This window comes from Marmota marmota, unplaced genomic scaffold, assembly GCF_001458135.2.
Source record: "Marmota marmota marmota unplaced genomic scaffold, marMar, whole genome shotgun sequence".
Classification (NCBI taxonomy): Eukaryota; Metazoa; Chordata; class Mammalia; order Rodentia; family Sciuridae; genus Marmota; species Marmota marmota.
Window position 1 is genome coordinate 11319985 of NW_025999925.1, and position 15491 is coordinate 11335475.

Sequence of the window (15491 nt, forward strand, 5' to 3'; positions counted from 1 at the left end):
GTCACCCCCCGGCTAGTTTGCTGCAGCCAAACTGCGGCACTAGTTAACATGACCCTAGACAAGTTTTTAAATATTTATGAGCTAGAATTTCTGCATCTGTGTAATAGAAATAAGATGCTGTCTAACTCTTGAGTTGTCTGGGTAATAAAGGTGATGATGTCCCTCAGGTGCCTACCATGATTTATCTCTCTAGGACTGTTTTCTATTATTACCATTCATTTCCAGGAAAGAATAAAATCAAGTTCCTCATTTACAAATATGAAATAAAAATGAGCAACAAAATAATTACATGATTCTTTAATTCACACTGATCAGAACCTTTGGCTGTATACATTTTACTTTTCAAAGTGCTTTTATATAGATGATATATTATTTCACTTGTTCTTTTTATTAACCCTAAGAAACAAATTGGGTAATTCTGGTCTCCTGTATGGCCCTCAGGGAAAGATTATGGAGAATATGGGTGATCTATATCCTCTTGGAACTAAGGAGAAAAGAATAATAGTGAAACAGAGAAGAAAGAAAAACCAAACAAAAAAATTCTACTTTCCTGACATGTCACTCCTGTGCAACATGAACTCATTACTTCCTAATGTGGAAATAAAATATTTTTACCCATTTTCAAAGAAATAGTTTAATTACTAACAAACAATTCTTTATAGTAAAATATTACATTTTTTGAAAATTTATGAATAATGTGATATTTTTCATAATTTTAAAATGATTTTTCTGAACAGAAGTGGGCACCTCAGAAATCTTTTAAAAACTCAGATTGTATTTTAAATAGTTTTATTTCTACTTCCCCTAAGAAGAATAGTATAATTTCATCTAACATTTTCTAAACCTCAAAGAACTAATTAATTTTAAATGAGAGAATATGCTCTTTCATTTTTATAATTTCATCAGAGTGTAACCAGAATTTATAAAACATTATTTTTGATGATCAAAAACTAACTCATACCACTAGATGTTTTTCATATAAAATTAAATCTATAATTCCATTTCACAGTTAATTTTATGAAAGGTGAACTTAAGTATTTATATGTTTTACATATTTACATTTAATCATATGACTCCAAAATTCTAAGATTCATATGATTTAAAAGTGATGTAAAAAAATGATATAATAAGTGGTTGGTAATGTAGCTCAATACTGGAGTGGTTGTCTAGCATGTGTGAGGCTCTGGGTTCAATCCTCAGCACCACATAAAAAATAAATAAATAAAATAAAGTTATTGTGTCTATCTAAAACTAAAAATAGTGATATAACAAAATACTAAGATAATTTTATTAGGACATTCAAAATTATACAAATCAAATTACACTTGACCTTTTTTAAAAAATAAACTGAACTATAGATTCTCCAATTTTGGATAACTTCTCTGTGTTCAAACCTCCAATGATTTCTCTTTCCTACCAAACTTAAACACATACATCTTCCCCTCTGGATCACCAGTTTATACAGGATCACCACAACTTATTTTTTCAGCTGCATCATTATATCATACATGCATTGATTTGTGCTCTGAATAATTCACTAAATATGTTTAACTCATATGATATTTTTTGGATGTCTACAATCTATAAATACCATGATAAATGCAGAGCAAAATAAAAAGACAAGAAAGATCTTTGTACTTGTCACAAGTAATCTAAACAGGAAAATTCACACAAACAACAATCAAAGACATAAAGCAAAATATTACCAAGTTGTCAAGTGTTATCAAAAGGTCAAGTGTAATTTGATTTGTATAATTATCAATTATACCAAAAAAGGGGAAAAATGCCTTGCCATAGATATAAAGAAAAGATATTAATGAATAGTGACTGCAGACAGGAAGCCAAGATCTAAAAACATCAAGCAGCATGACTGAAGTTTCATGCCAACATTGATTGAATGGTCATTCCAGTGGGGTAAGAGAAAATTCAGGAAGTAGAGTGTATGTCAGGATGGGGCATTGTGAAGTGTATTATCAAGTTAGAGAGAAGGGCAATTTTTTTCTTTTGCTATGGTAAGCCATCTTGAAGAACCCACTCACCTATTGTGGCAGACTGAAAACACATCTGCAATATAAGTTTCATTTTAAATTAGACTTTGCACTTAACAATCTGCACTTAATAATTGTTGTGACACTGCTGCAATCTGCTTTGGATCTGATATAAAACCTGCTATTTTGCAGACTCACTTGAGGTACAATTAATTTCAGATTCTAGTAACTGAAAACCCAAATTAACAGTGGCTTAAAATGTAAAAGAAGTTGTATCCTACCTTGTGTAAACATATGAGTAGGCAGAAGGGGCCAATATATCAGGGCTCCAGATGCCTTCTAATTTATTTCCCACTGTATGTAACCTGATGTCATGGTCCAAGATGGAAGACTGAGTTCAGGGCAGGATAGAGAGATAGATGAAGAGGGGAAAAGAGGCCTCTGATTGCTGTGTCTCAGGGAAAGTTTCCCAAACCCATCATGTGACTTTGTGTGTGTGCCTTTGGCCTCTTTGAAAATCCCATGACCATATCTATTGGAATGGGAGGTGGAAAAAAAAAAAAAAAATATATATATATATATATATATATATATTCTGCTTTACAACAGAATAAGAACTGCTTATGCAAATGTGATTCATCTGTATTATATTAAACACCAAGAGAACAGGTAATGTGGCTTATTTATCTTTGCACTATTTGTTAATTCATTTAATAAATAGTGAGCAAATAAAATTTTTCTAGGTGTTAGGATACCAAAAATTATAATAGCATATATTTTTATTAATTAAAGTTTAGTCATTGAAATTGGTAAGAATACAAAGTAACTGTGACAATTATTATGCAAGAAAATAATAAGTTAAAAGAACATATAAAGAAGGACCACATCTAGTCCAGGGTTGTGGGGGTGATTGGGGAAGGCTTCCCTGAGGAAGTAGTGTCTAGACTTCCTCAGGAAGGAATGACTGGTATATGGGAAATGCTGAATAAATATGTCATATGAATAAATGAATTTGTGAATGTAAATGGAGTTAAGGATCATTCTGGAAGATTCTTTTTCCAAGCCTGGAAAAGTTTCCTTCTTCGAGTCTGCTCAAAGAAGTCCCCTATGGCTGGAACTCATAGAGTAAAGTCTCTATATTTTCCAGAGAATAACTGTTGATTGAATTAAATCAAGTGGCTTTTTCCCTCTCTAATGTCACAGAATTAAGTAGAATGTTTTCACATAAGATGATTTGAAATGTTTTATCTATTCAAATAATCCCTATGTGGACATACAAAACCTGTTTATTGTACAAATAACTCTACAAGTAGCAACTCAACAAATGGTAGTTCACATATCACAGATTTGAAACTAAGAAAAGCATTCTAAACTATATTAGATAATGTACCCTTCTTTCACAGTTTGTGTACATCTTTCCAAATCTAGGCTAATGCACCTATGAAAGGAAAAGCTAAGATCCATTGGCAATTATATTAAAATGCCTGTCTTGTTTGTTCTTCGAGATAATCACATTTCGATTTAAGAGCTTCTTGAAAGCTGCCATTATGTTCAAATACCGGCTTAGGTTAGGATCCAGCTAGGGAAAAACTAAGATAGTCACATCTACTTCTAAAATTCAGTACTTTATCTCTTAATGGCACTAATGATAGTAATAAACTAAAGAGACCTGAGTTTAATATAGTTGTTTAAATCTGGGAAATGAAAATATAACCCACATATTATAAACACAGGGAAAAATGCTTCAAAGCTATTGAAGCATTAAGTATATAATAGAAGCAACAAATCTGAGAGTCCATTTGTGGGAAAAAAAGGAGAGCTTTATTATTTTTTCAAGAACCTGAATAATAACAAAATAAAGCAATCTATACTAACTACACCAATGTTAGGCTGAACAGCTACGATTTTAATTAAATATATCAATTCTGGGGAAAAAAGCAGCAGCAACAACATTAAAAACAAATACATGAGAAAATGTAACCAACATGTGATATAAAAATAAAATGCTCTGGAAAACAAATTAATGGAGAATGGATTCGTTTATTCATAAAGTCAAAGTTGAGTTCATTTCTTCCTGAGTCCCACACCAAGGTCCCCTCCTCCCTACCCAGGTAAGCTGTCTAAAAAAAGATTTTGGTAGAAATGAAAACAAGAGAAAACAAAATTTTATCTTGGGATTCCCATTTATTCTTTTAAATATCTCTTTCAACTCTAACTCAGGGCTGGGGTGTAGCTCAGCTGGTAGAGCATTTGTCTAGCATGAACCAGGCCCTTGGTCAATCCTCAGTAGCAAACATAAACAAACAAACAAACAAACAAAAAACCCCAACAACAACAAAATCCCCCCAAAACTCTAACTGACATTACCCAAAGTCCCTTCCACTAGGTGTAGCTATAGGACATACAGAGGCCCTTGGCAAACAAGCAGAAGCAACATTTGGCAATTGTGCAGCATTGCAGTGTTATCTACTTTTAATCCACTTACACTCTATTCAAAGTATCATACTCACTTTTCCAACTTTATACTGGACACCATTATCAGGATTTTCTTCCACTGAATAAAAAAAGTGGGCCAACTCCTTCTCCAGAGATTTATATCTGTGTTAATGATACCACCATCATTACCTGGAGCTGTGTTTAATTTTTCTTAATTTTTCTCCTTCCTCTAACACAATTTAACCAGTTGTTAATGCTGTACCCCCAAGCCCTTTACCATTTCATCTTTATTTTATTTAATAGCTGCCAATCTAATTCAAGACCTCCTTACATCTATCTACCTCTGGGCAAGTCAGGCTGGTTGGTATCTCTGCTGGTAAGCTCCCCTCTCTCTACTAAAGTTCAATTCAACATTTATTCAATGAAAATTTACTGAATTCTCCTTAGTACTAGGCATTGTGTTGGGTACTCATAATACAGACCACTAACAAGTCATTTCCTTAAACTGACAGTTAATATGCTGCTAAAATCCCATCAGTAGCCATCCCAAAACAACCTTAGTCTCAGTCTGACACTAGAGACTAGCATACAGTCCCCCCCAAAAGTGTTTTCACACTTTTGCAGATGTTTCCTTTTCCAGGGTTCTTCCTCCTCTTGCCCCTACCTATGCCCAGCTTTTCAGTATAGTAAAGCTTGTCCTTGATGGTCCTGGAGCTTTCTTCCCTCTTCCTTGTAACTTGTTCATCCTGTTCTCTGCCTGGAATAATTTCTTCCTTAATGCCATTCTTAAAGATGCTGAATATGCTAAACTCACCTTTAATAATTAAAATGTAAATGACTTTTCAGTGTTTTCATTATAGTCTGATCACATGGAAAATAGCAACTTCTCCTTTAAAGACTCCTAAGACACAACAGAATTTAGCAATGAAACATTCAAAGCCTAGTCTTTAATGGGGATGTAGATACTTTTACAATCCTTTTGCTATTTATTTATGACTTAATTATTGAAGGCCTTGTGTTACAGACAAAAACCTTTTAGAAACAATTAAACATTGCCATTTTCACTTTTTGGAGGAATATGAATTTCTACCTAAGGATGACACAAATATAGGCAGGTAAATAACAAAATAGCACCAAGACAGCTCAGAAAGGTAGGTCTTGGATTTGTGATGTCTTGATGTCATTCACTCCCTTGAAATGTTTCACACTGCGAGATGTTGAGGCAAACACCTATAATCCCAGGGACTCTGGAGGTTGAGGCAGGAGAATCACAAAGCCAGCATCAGCAACTTAGAGTGGCCCTAAGCAATTTAGCAAGACCTTGTCTCAAAATAAAAGAGAAAAAGGGCTGAGAATGTGACTGGGTGGTTAAGCACCAGTTGCCGGTACATAGAAAATAATAAATAAATGAATAAATAAATAAATCTTCATACTGATATCTCATTTTGAAGAGCAATATGCTATTCTTCAATATCTTAGTTTATTTAATTAAATTTGATTTAATAATAAAAGAGAGACCCTCCAAGGTAAAGTGTGTCTCTTTTGCTAGATTGTAGCTTTATCAAGGCTGTGATTATCACATTTTCTTATCAGGATCACTAACCTGATAAATTTCTTTGAGGTTTCAGCTTCACAGGTAATGAATGCCCAGAGTTACCACTCTTGACATACTAATTCGGAAACTCTGAGGATAAGGACCATGTTTTAAAAGCTCCTCAAGTAATTTTAATGTAAAGTTTAAGAACCATTGCTCCAGGCTAGAAGTGAACTACTTGTTTATGAACATGTATATATTTTATAGGATCGGATAGTTACTTTTACAAATTTTAAGAAAATTCAAGTCTCTTGCACACCCATTATATGCTAGCGTACAGTCCCCCCCAAAAGTATACGGGAACTACCAAAAGCTGTCAAAGAAAGGACATTGCAGAAGTTATGAATAGGGTAGAGATGGTCTCTCAGAACAGCTGCTGGAGTTGGAATCACAGCTGTGTAAAATAAATACCAGTTTAGTAAACTTAGCCAACTTATCTTTATATGCCTGGATTTCCAAATCTGAATTATGGGGATAAGAATGATAGTGATTCTATGTAATTTCAGTCAAAACAGCTGAATTGGTACATAGTGCTAAGCACTAGGGGTTAGGTCATAAAGCTAACATGCAATACGGTAGGCAACAAAGCTAATTTCTAAGCTAAGTATAGGAAAATATATGTCTTTTTTGACAATTAAATCTAACTATACTCGTTAGTTTTAAAAAACAGCATACTCCTACAGATAGAAATAGTTTCAAATTAATTGCTGCCTCAAGAAAATAAAGCTTTCAGAATCAGGCCAGGTGGCTTGGTACTGGGTCACATTTTCAACACAAGGAGGTTTTCAGGGAGGCATTGGGGCAGAACAAATTAGTTCAGTGTCTACTGTGGAAATAAGGAATTCCTTCAGCCCAATCCAAATAGTAATCCCACTAGTTCCCAGAAGATAAACATGAAGAGACAATCAAACCTTTAGTTCAGACTGGCACTTTTCTCCTGCTTCTCAGCATTTCTCACCTCCAGGGACTTGAGGACAGGCTGTCAGTAAATCTACTGTATTACTGCAGGAGACACTATGCAGCTCTAATTGTTGCATTAGAGGCAGTGAGTGGGTGACTCTAATTCATTAGCCATGTCTCCCATAGGCAGGTCTCATAAGCAGATTTAATGCCTTAGGTTGAAGCTGGATTCAGAGTCACAGGGGAATACAGAAGAGTGCACTTAGATATATAGAAGAGTTGCAATAAGAAACACTGAATGATAACAGGAACTCAGAGTGCAATCTTTATTCCTGAGTGCCAGAAATGGGGCTATATAGCCCAGAGGTTGCATAGCTGGTCCATGTAAAGAGACATGCAGAGGGAAACAGAGGAAATTTGCCATGAATACAGACAAGGTACATTGGAAATCCAGATTTTTTGGATTAAATTTTGGAATTTTTTTTGGGGGGGGGGAGTAAAAAAAGAGAGTTGCTATATTCAGTTAATCTTTTTTTTCCCATTTCACTCCAACAGTATCATAAAAAAATAACTTGTAATATTCATGAAACAATGGAAACTAACTGAAACACAGGCATCTAAAACTCCAACCTTTGTAAATACAAGTCAATTTAGAAAAGCTTTTCTCATAGATAAAGTATATAGCAATAATAATGAAAGAGTGTTTTATCTAAGCATAGTTTAGTGAATTATCAAAGATTTTAGTAGAGGCAAAATATCGTGTTAAAGTAAGTCCTTGTAAATCTGTGTTCTGCATTTTATGAGTGATAATAATAACATACGATTTGTTTGTCTTTGACATTTTTGCAAGAGTAAAATTTCACTGAAAAGATACTATCATTTAAAAATATTAACTTTTTTTTCTTGCCTTTTTTTTTGAGGTACAGAGAATTGAACCCAGGGGTGCTTTACCACTGAGCTTCATCACCATTTCCATTTATTTTTATATATTTTTTTTCCAAATTTTGGACAAGATATAAGTTGCTGAAGTTGGCCTTGAAATTGTGATCTTCTTGCCTCAGTCTCCTGAGTCCCTGAGGTTATAGGCTTGCACATACCAGACTAAAAAATTTTGAATTAAGTTCATTTTAGAGGGAGAAGATACATTTATATTAACAATAGTACCGTCCAAGGTTTCTAAACTCTTAGAAGCTAAAATAGAAAATTTTAATAACATTTTAGGAATGAAACAAAATGGATAGGAGAAGGTGAACAGTGTGATGTCTTGTACACAGTCTGTGAATAGCAGAAGTCTTGACAAGCATTTTACCAATATTACACATTCCTTTCTAAGGTTACTTGTAAGAGTGTCTTGTAGTGATTAGGAGTCAAATGCAGGCCACTGGGATTTATAGAAGTGTGGTTCCTCTGTCCCTAGACAGGTGAGACATTCCCTATACACAGATCATTGTACAACGTGTGGTATCAATAAATGTATACCAGCTGAACACAGAGTGTCTGAATTCTTTGGCATTCAACTACTCAATACAGTATGATCGCCATGTGAAAACAATCACCATCTTTTCCCTTTTCCTTTGTATCACATTCCTTATTCTCTTATTAGTCAATTACATCTATCCAACATAGTTTTTATACAAGGTGCTATTGTAATGAATTTAAATCAGGTTTAATCCTTACTATTAGTTGATTACAGGATAGGAGGCAAGGAAAAGGAAAACAATGACTGTGAAGATATTTTAACTGCTATGATGGAAATATATAATTGACAGAGTGAGAAAATAAGAATGTAGGCACTTCTATCTGTGGAGATAAGAGACAGGAATTGCTTCCTACAGAAGGCAATAATGGGATGAACCCAGAGAAGATTAGCAGATGATCAGTACAGGAACCATGTGGTGCATGTGCCCAAGCACAGCAGGATAATAAGTCACATGAATTTGAGGAACAGCAAGAAATCCAGGTGAGTGAGGCCTCTGGTGCTGCAAGTCAGGAAGGAGGCAGCTTAGAGCAGAGGAAAGATTCCAGGGGCAGCTCCTTTTCTACTAAAGCACAATTGCCATGCGGGTAATCATGCCCTGTAGCTCAAGGAATCTTGAGTTAAGATTCAAAACACATCTTTGAAGGCTGATAAACAGGCAATATGAACTAGGATGGCATAACTGTGGTATATGACTAGAAAATTCAAGAGCAAATACATTATTTTTCAGTATAGAGACATCAAGTCATTTTTAATGCAAATGCTTTTTAATTAAACAAAAATGTTTGTTTTTAAAATGCATGACTATGGATGAAAATTCATTTCTAATAAAAAAAACTTAAATGAAAATGGCAAATTTCCATTCAGAATCACAGTTTTTATAAAAAAGATCATTAGAAGTAGCAATATATTAAAGTCTAGATAAATTAGCCTTAGAGAGGTATTTATTATAACAGGACTACATCTGGAAAAGTAGTTTGTATTCAGGAAAAAAAGAATACATTCTAAAATGTTTTTCAATTGAATGAGAAGATAGTATAGATGGATTAAATGCTATGTGATCCTGGTTCTAGAACTAGAAAACAGCCAGAAAAATGAAAAAAAAAACTTTAATTCTGGACTTTACAAAAATTATTATTTGTGTACCTTGAGGAGCCCCAGGTATCTTTAAAAACCGAAAATTTTTCACACACATGTACAAACTTTTAAAATGAAACAGATGATTAGTCTATTTTTTGGTAGCATTCTCAATCTCACTCTGAATGCTTAAAAAAAAACCAAATTATTATTTGTTAAATAACAACAAATTATTAAGTATTATTTTGATAAAAATGTAAAAGTCAAATGATTTTGCTTTTGACTATTTTAAATTTTGTAACAAAGAAGAATCCAAGAGTCATTTAGGAACTTTAACTAACTCAAAACTAACCATAAAACTTTCTTGTGAATTGCTGCCAAACCTGAATGCACTTCTGATAAAGATACATAGCTTGGGGATATCTCTCCCTGGTTTAGAGACTTCATTGAGCAGCCTATTTTCCACTGCTCTTCCTTATTTTACTTCACTGTTCTTTCCTCTCTGCTTCCTACGTAGTTATTGGTATTTGTGGTTGGAACAACAAAGTGCCCAGATCACCAAGCAGAGTGCTTTTTACTTTGTTTATCTTTTTACTCTAACTCAGGCAGTACAAATCCAAATGTAGTACAAAATCCACTGAGACAGGTTTTTACAGTGTAGTCTGAGGATGACCTGGAGGAGATCTGGGGAGCAATCCAGAAATTTCTATTTTTATCAAGTGACCTATGATTTCTGTGCACATTAAATTTTAAGACTTAGCTATCTTTTCCCCTCACAAACTCTGTGGTTTATAGAAAAGGGACATATTAAGAGCATAGCCACATTTTCTTAAAAAAAAATTGAGAAATAATTTAAAACAGATCATTCAAACACTATTTTTCCAGTGATAAAATACTACCAACAAAACTAATAGTAAATTAACTTTCAAATTAAAGTTTGATATGTATTACACTATATTATACCTATCAAATATATCAGCATGCAATCATCTAGCTATGTAATATTATAATGGAAATTTTGCTCTTTGTATTCCATAAATATTATGTTACTCTAACTTTAAATTTAATAAAGTTTCCACTAAAATATTATGATTCAAATGGAATAGTTAGCAGACCATGTAAGACAAAGCCAAACATTCTTTATGGTTATTTTTGCCGTGTTCATTTTTCTGTTTCCTACATTCAGCATATCTGAAGGCACTATTTATTTTTCCTAGTGACTAGTAGAGGGTAGAGAAAAGAATACACATTCATTTGGTAAAATTTTGTAAAATGTATGAAGAAATGGATGGCTAGGTAGTCAATGCATATGCAACCAAAATCACCTTAGAGATTAAAAAGAAATAACGTTTTAAAATTGCTACATATTGTTATAAAAGAAAAACCTCACTATTAGAAAATAGATAATAGTCATCTTAGCTAACTGTACTTAGCAAAACACCCAAAAGTTTTCAGTAATCTTTGTATTTTTCATATGAGATAATTCAAGATATATTTATGTCATTGGGTAAGGTTGATATTTCAAATCCCTGGGTCAGAAATAGACATTTACATTCTAAAAAGCTAATGAACTAATGTTTAATGTGGTCATTATTTAGTAGTTGGAAATAAATCTCAGGGAGAAAATAAAGTTCAGAAAAACTTTGAAAAAGAAAAAAGAAGTTTTGCATGACTGCATTTTCTCTACCAACTCTTTACACACAGAAACAACTTTGAGCATTACTATCAATAATCATATGTTGAGCATGTAAATTTAAAGTGGTAATTTCAATTTTCATTTTATCAACACAAAGAAGAAAATAAAACTGAATACTGCTTATTTAATCAGTGTCAAACACCTGAAAGATTATAGGAATACTATGTTCATTACAAGTGAGTTTATATGAAGTTTGCAAATGTTTCATTTGAAAAACTAAATAGAGATAGAAGATTTAAGTGATAAGAGAAATTAATGATGAATGCTCCAATACTGAAAGTTTGGTACATGATTAGAATTCTGAATCTTTGAAATATGATTTTTCTTTAAAAAAATTGATAAAGTTTTTCTTTTTAGGAAAATAACTTGGAAAATAAAAATTATTATTAAAGAATACAATAAAAACAATATTCCTTGAACATATCACTAAATAGTGATTGAGTAGCAATGACAAATTTTTAGTTTTTCATCCCACTCTATGTGTAATTTCTTCCTCTAATAAAATGTTTACATTTATTTTACTATTTTTCCTCTAAGAGTTCATTATCATCTTCAGAGAAAAAGCAAAATTATCATCATTGTTATCATCTTTGCCATCAACTCACAGCCCTTAAAAGGAAGTTTTTGTTTGTTTACAATAATAAATTAAATTAAGTTAAACTACTTTTAGATTAAATGTCTCTGAGATGATCATTGTCTTATTTTCTTGAAATTATTTCCATATATTGTTTCTGGAAGAAAGAAGACAATTCCATACCTTGAAAGTCAGAATGATGTACTGTGTTATTGAACAATAAACCAAGGTGAGATAAAGTGAAAAATAAGGACATAAAATGTAAATTTTTTTATAATTCTGTCATAAGTGTGATTCTGCAAATGCAGTTTAGAACTATCAACTAGATTCACTAGAAGTGTCTCTGGAATGATTATTTATTCTTTATCTCTTTTAATGCTGAATTGGGTTTTCATTAGCCTATAATCAAAACTATATATGGTTGGTGATTTAGCTCAGTGGTAGAGTGCTTGCCTAGACTAGGCAAGGTCTTTAGCATGTGTAAGTTTCATTCCCAGCACCCTACCTCCCCAAAAAAAGAAAAGAAAAATAAAAAGAAAAAGTAACAACAACAACAAAAAACTGTAAATGTGCCATTTTCTATATCTGGAATTCTCTTTGCACACATGGGTATAGATTGAAAAAGTCAGGTGCAATATAGGAAGAAACTTCTGAAATGCATGCAAAAAAATTCATAAAGAACTTTAAGTAACTCTACATAGCTGTTTATATAAAATAATTTTATATATAAGGACACATACACATACTCATATACATATATTGAACTATAAGCATTCCCAAGAAACTTCAACAAAAGAAGTTTATGAAGGAGATCTTGGTGCAGTTCCTAAAGTTTAGAAGTCTTGTTATTTGGTCAGAAATCAATTTTCCTTTCTATTAAAACAAACTGTAAAGCAAACTTCATGTTTTTTGCACTATTTATGTCACATCAGGGACTTCCATGTTTCTCAGACTCAAAATACGTAGTAGACAGAGAAACAGATCAGCCACCTAAACTAATCAAAACTCTGTAGCAGCTCCCCACTCCAGTGAAACAAAGCCAAAACCTTTTAGAATGATCCTGTGACAGAGCCAACTCACACTAAATTTGAACAAATCCCTCTAGCAACCTTTAGTTGTCATGAATTTCTACATGCTGCTCCCTAGATGCTCATGTAGGCCTTTGATCATGCTCTTTCCTGGGCATCTAATCTCTATTGAAAACACTTCCAAGGCCTTCCTCAAAAGCTGTCTTCCCCATGTAGCTTTATAAAGATAATTAATTACTTCTTCCTCTGACCTCACATATATTGGATTTTTCTTCCCTTCAGCACATATCAATAACTAGTTAGACAGTTATAAAAAGAGGGTGCTGAGGTATTATGATAGCCTATATTTTATATTTTTACATGTGGAGACACTTCTTAGAAACAGAGAAGAAAAAAAGACTTTTTAAAAAAAAAATTCTTGTAGTTTAAGGTGCTGTTAATATAGTGTGGATGAGAAAGCATCCGTCTTAAATATGACATAAGATAGTGCACTTATACCCAAGACTTCTAATACTGAATCCCCTGAATACACTTTCAAGTGGAACATGTACTTTTCCTTCATTTTTAGAGTCTGTAACCAATTTATGCCCTTAATTATATCACCCTTTCCTCTGACTATTAGGAAGAGTCATGGTGAATTCCTTCTTGTTTGCTCTGAACAGTGACCCAGGTCATTTGGACAATCACTGCCTCCCACACCATTGTTACCTGAATCCATGGCCATCTGTCATTTTCTGCAGCTGTCCAGGCATTTATAAGTCCCTTCTTATTTAGACGTGCATAGTAAGGATACCACTTCTGGAGACCAAAAAGAGCTCTGTGGGTGGATGAAGCTGTGATTTGCTGATTTGATATGATGCCACCTTCAATTCCCAATGGGCCTGAGCATTCTGGGAACAAATCAGAAAAAATAAATGAAAATGTATTAGAAATAATACATATGCAAAACATGGTTATGATTTGATAGGAAATATTTGAAAAGTAATTTTAATTTGTACATCCATGACATTTAAGTCCCAGTGGACTGATCTATATTGATTCCTACATTAGGGAAATAATTCTTGCCTCTCTTGAAGCTTTTTTTCCCTATGTTTTGGAAGTGGCCTCTAAATAGGCACTTTCTTTCTATATTTCTATTCTGCTTGATGTACTGTTATCTTTTTGGTTGTTGATCACGTCAACAAAAGCATAATCCTCTTAAAAGACGTATCTCTTATCAATTATAAAAATAAAAAATGTAAGAGCCCCATCTCATATTTTATATTCTCAGAGATTCATGTGCCTCATAAATCATAAGCCCTCAGCAAATATCTGTGCATCTATTACTTCCTGACCAGCATACAGCTGAGTTTTGGGTCAAAATGACTTTCGTACTAATAGCATATTTTCACTATTATAAGCCATTGACCTGAAATTTTACAACTATTCCAAGTTATGCTTTCACAAAAAGGCATTGTGTAAATTTATCAGTGTTTTGAAATATTTATGTTACCTATGATATATAATAAATTATAGAAGTACATAGAAAAAGTATTTTATAATGAGAGAAGATGATACTGTAATATAAATGACAGTGTGTGTACTCATCAATAAATGAAGATGCTAAAATATTTATTTTTCCAATATATTTAGTTCAAAATTCACAACTCTATGTGAAAGTATCTGCATTTACAACTTAAATTGTAAAATTTTTTCTATAAATTTCTGCCTTGGAAATTTGTGAAAATTTCCTAATAAAAATTGACAACACTATAATTAAATAATAATAGATACAAATGATATTTTTGATGATATCAGATGTGTTTAATTCCTAAAATTAGAAGTGGAAGTAAATTCACCTAAAAATCATATGTATATATTATATACAGTTGTATATATTATGAATGTTGGATTTCTTAATCATTTTAGAAAATTTCACTAATTTTAAATTTAATTTTAAAACTTCATTGTAAGATTATAATATAACTAAACTAATACCTGATTTTCTTAATTTTACCAACATTTTATACCTTATATTCAAAATTTTTCCATATTAGATTTGAATAATAAATATGAGAATCTTACTATAGAAAATCTATGACAATGTTTTTGGAATTCCTGAAAATATAAAAAGAATGCATTGCTATCATTATCAGCATATGGGTATCAACTGGATGGGTGATTGCTACCAGCACACATTAATTACTACCAAAGCCCAACATTATTCAGTAATTCAATGTTTGCGATTAGATTGAGTTTGAAACTATAAAATGAAGAATTCCCATGTTGGATTATAATATTTTTAGAAGTAGGAAATATTTCTCATTGATAACCATATTTTCATTGCTATATGCTTCCTTTTCCATTCCATGTTTAATAGTAAGAAGCTTTAAGCACATTATCAACATTTCTCTGGAGCCTTTGACACCTTTAAATGTTTTCTTTTTTTTTCTTAAATTTTTTTATTGTTGGTTGTTCAAAACATTACATAGTTCTTGATATATCATATTTCACACTTTGATTCAAGTGGGTTCTGAACTCCCATTTTTACCCCGTATACAAATTGCAGAATCACATCAGTTACACATCCATTAATTTACATATTGCCATACTAGTGTCTGTTGTATTCTGCTGCCTTTCCTATCCTCTACTATCCCCCCTCCCCTCCCCTCCCCTCCCCTCTTCTCTCTCTACCCCCTCTACTGTCATTCATTTCTCCCCCTTGTATTATTTTCCCCTTTT

At 32.7% G+C, this 15491-nt stretch overlaps 1 protein-coding gene across 2 annotated transcripts in view; it reads right to left on the minus strand.

The window, feature by feature from the left end:
• Edil3 (EGF like repeats and discoidin domains 3) overlaps positions 1–15491 on the minus strand; it is a 399045-nt gene that overhangs the window by 132859 nt on the left and 250695 nt on the right. For both annotated transcript variants that reach the window (XM_048800248.1, XM_048800247.1), the window contains one exon: positions 13479–13660. In XM_048800248.1, the coding sequence (XP_048656205.1) occupies positions 13479–13660 (182 nt within the window). The remainder of the gene's footprint in view (positions 1–13478; positions 13661–15491) is intronic.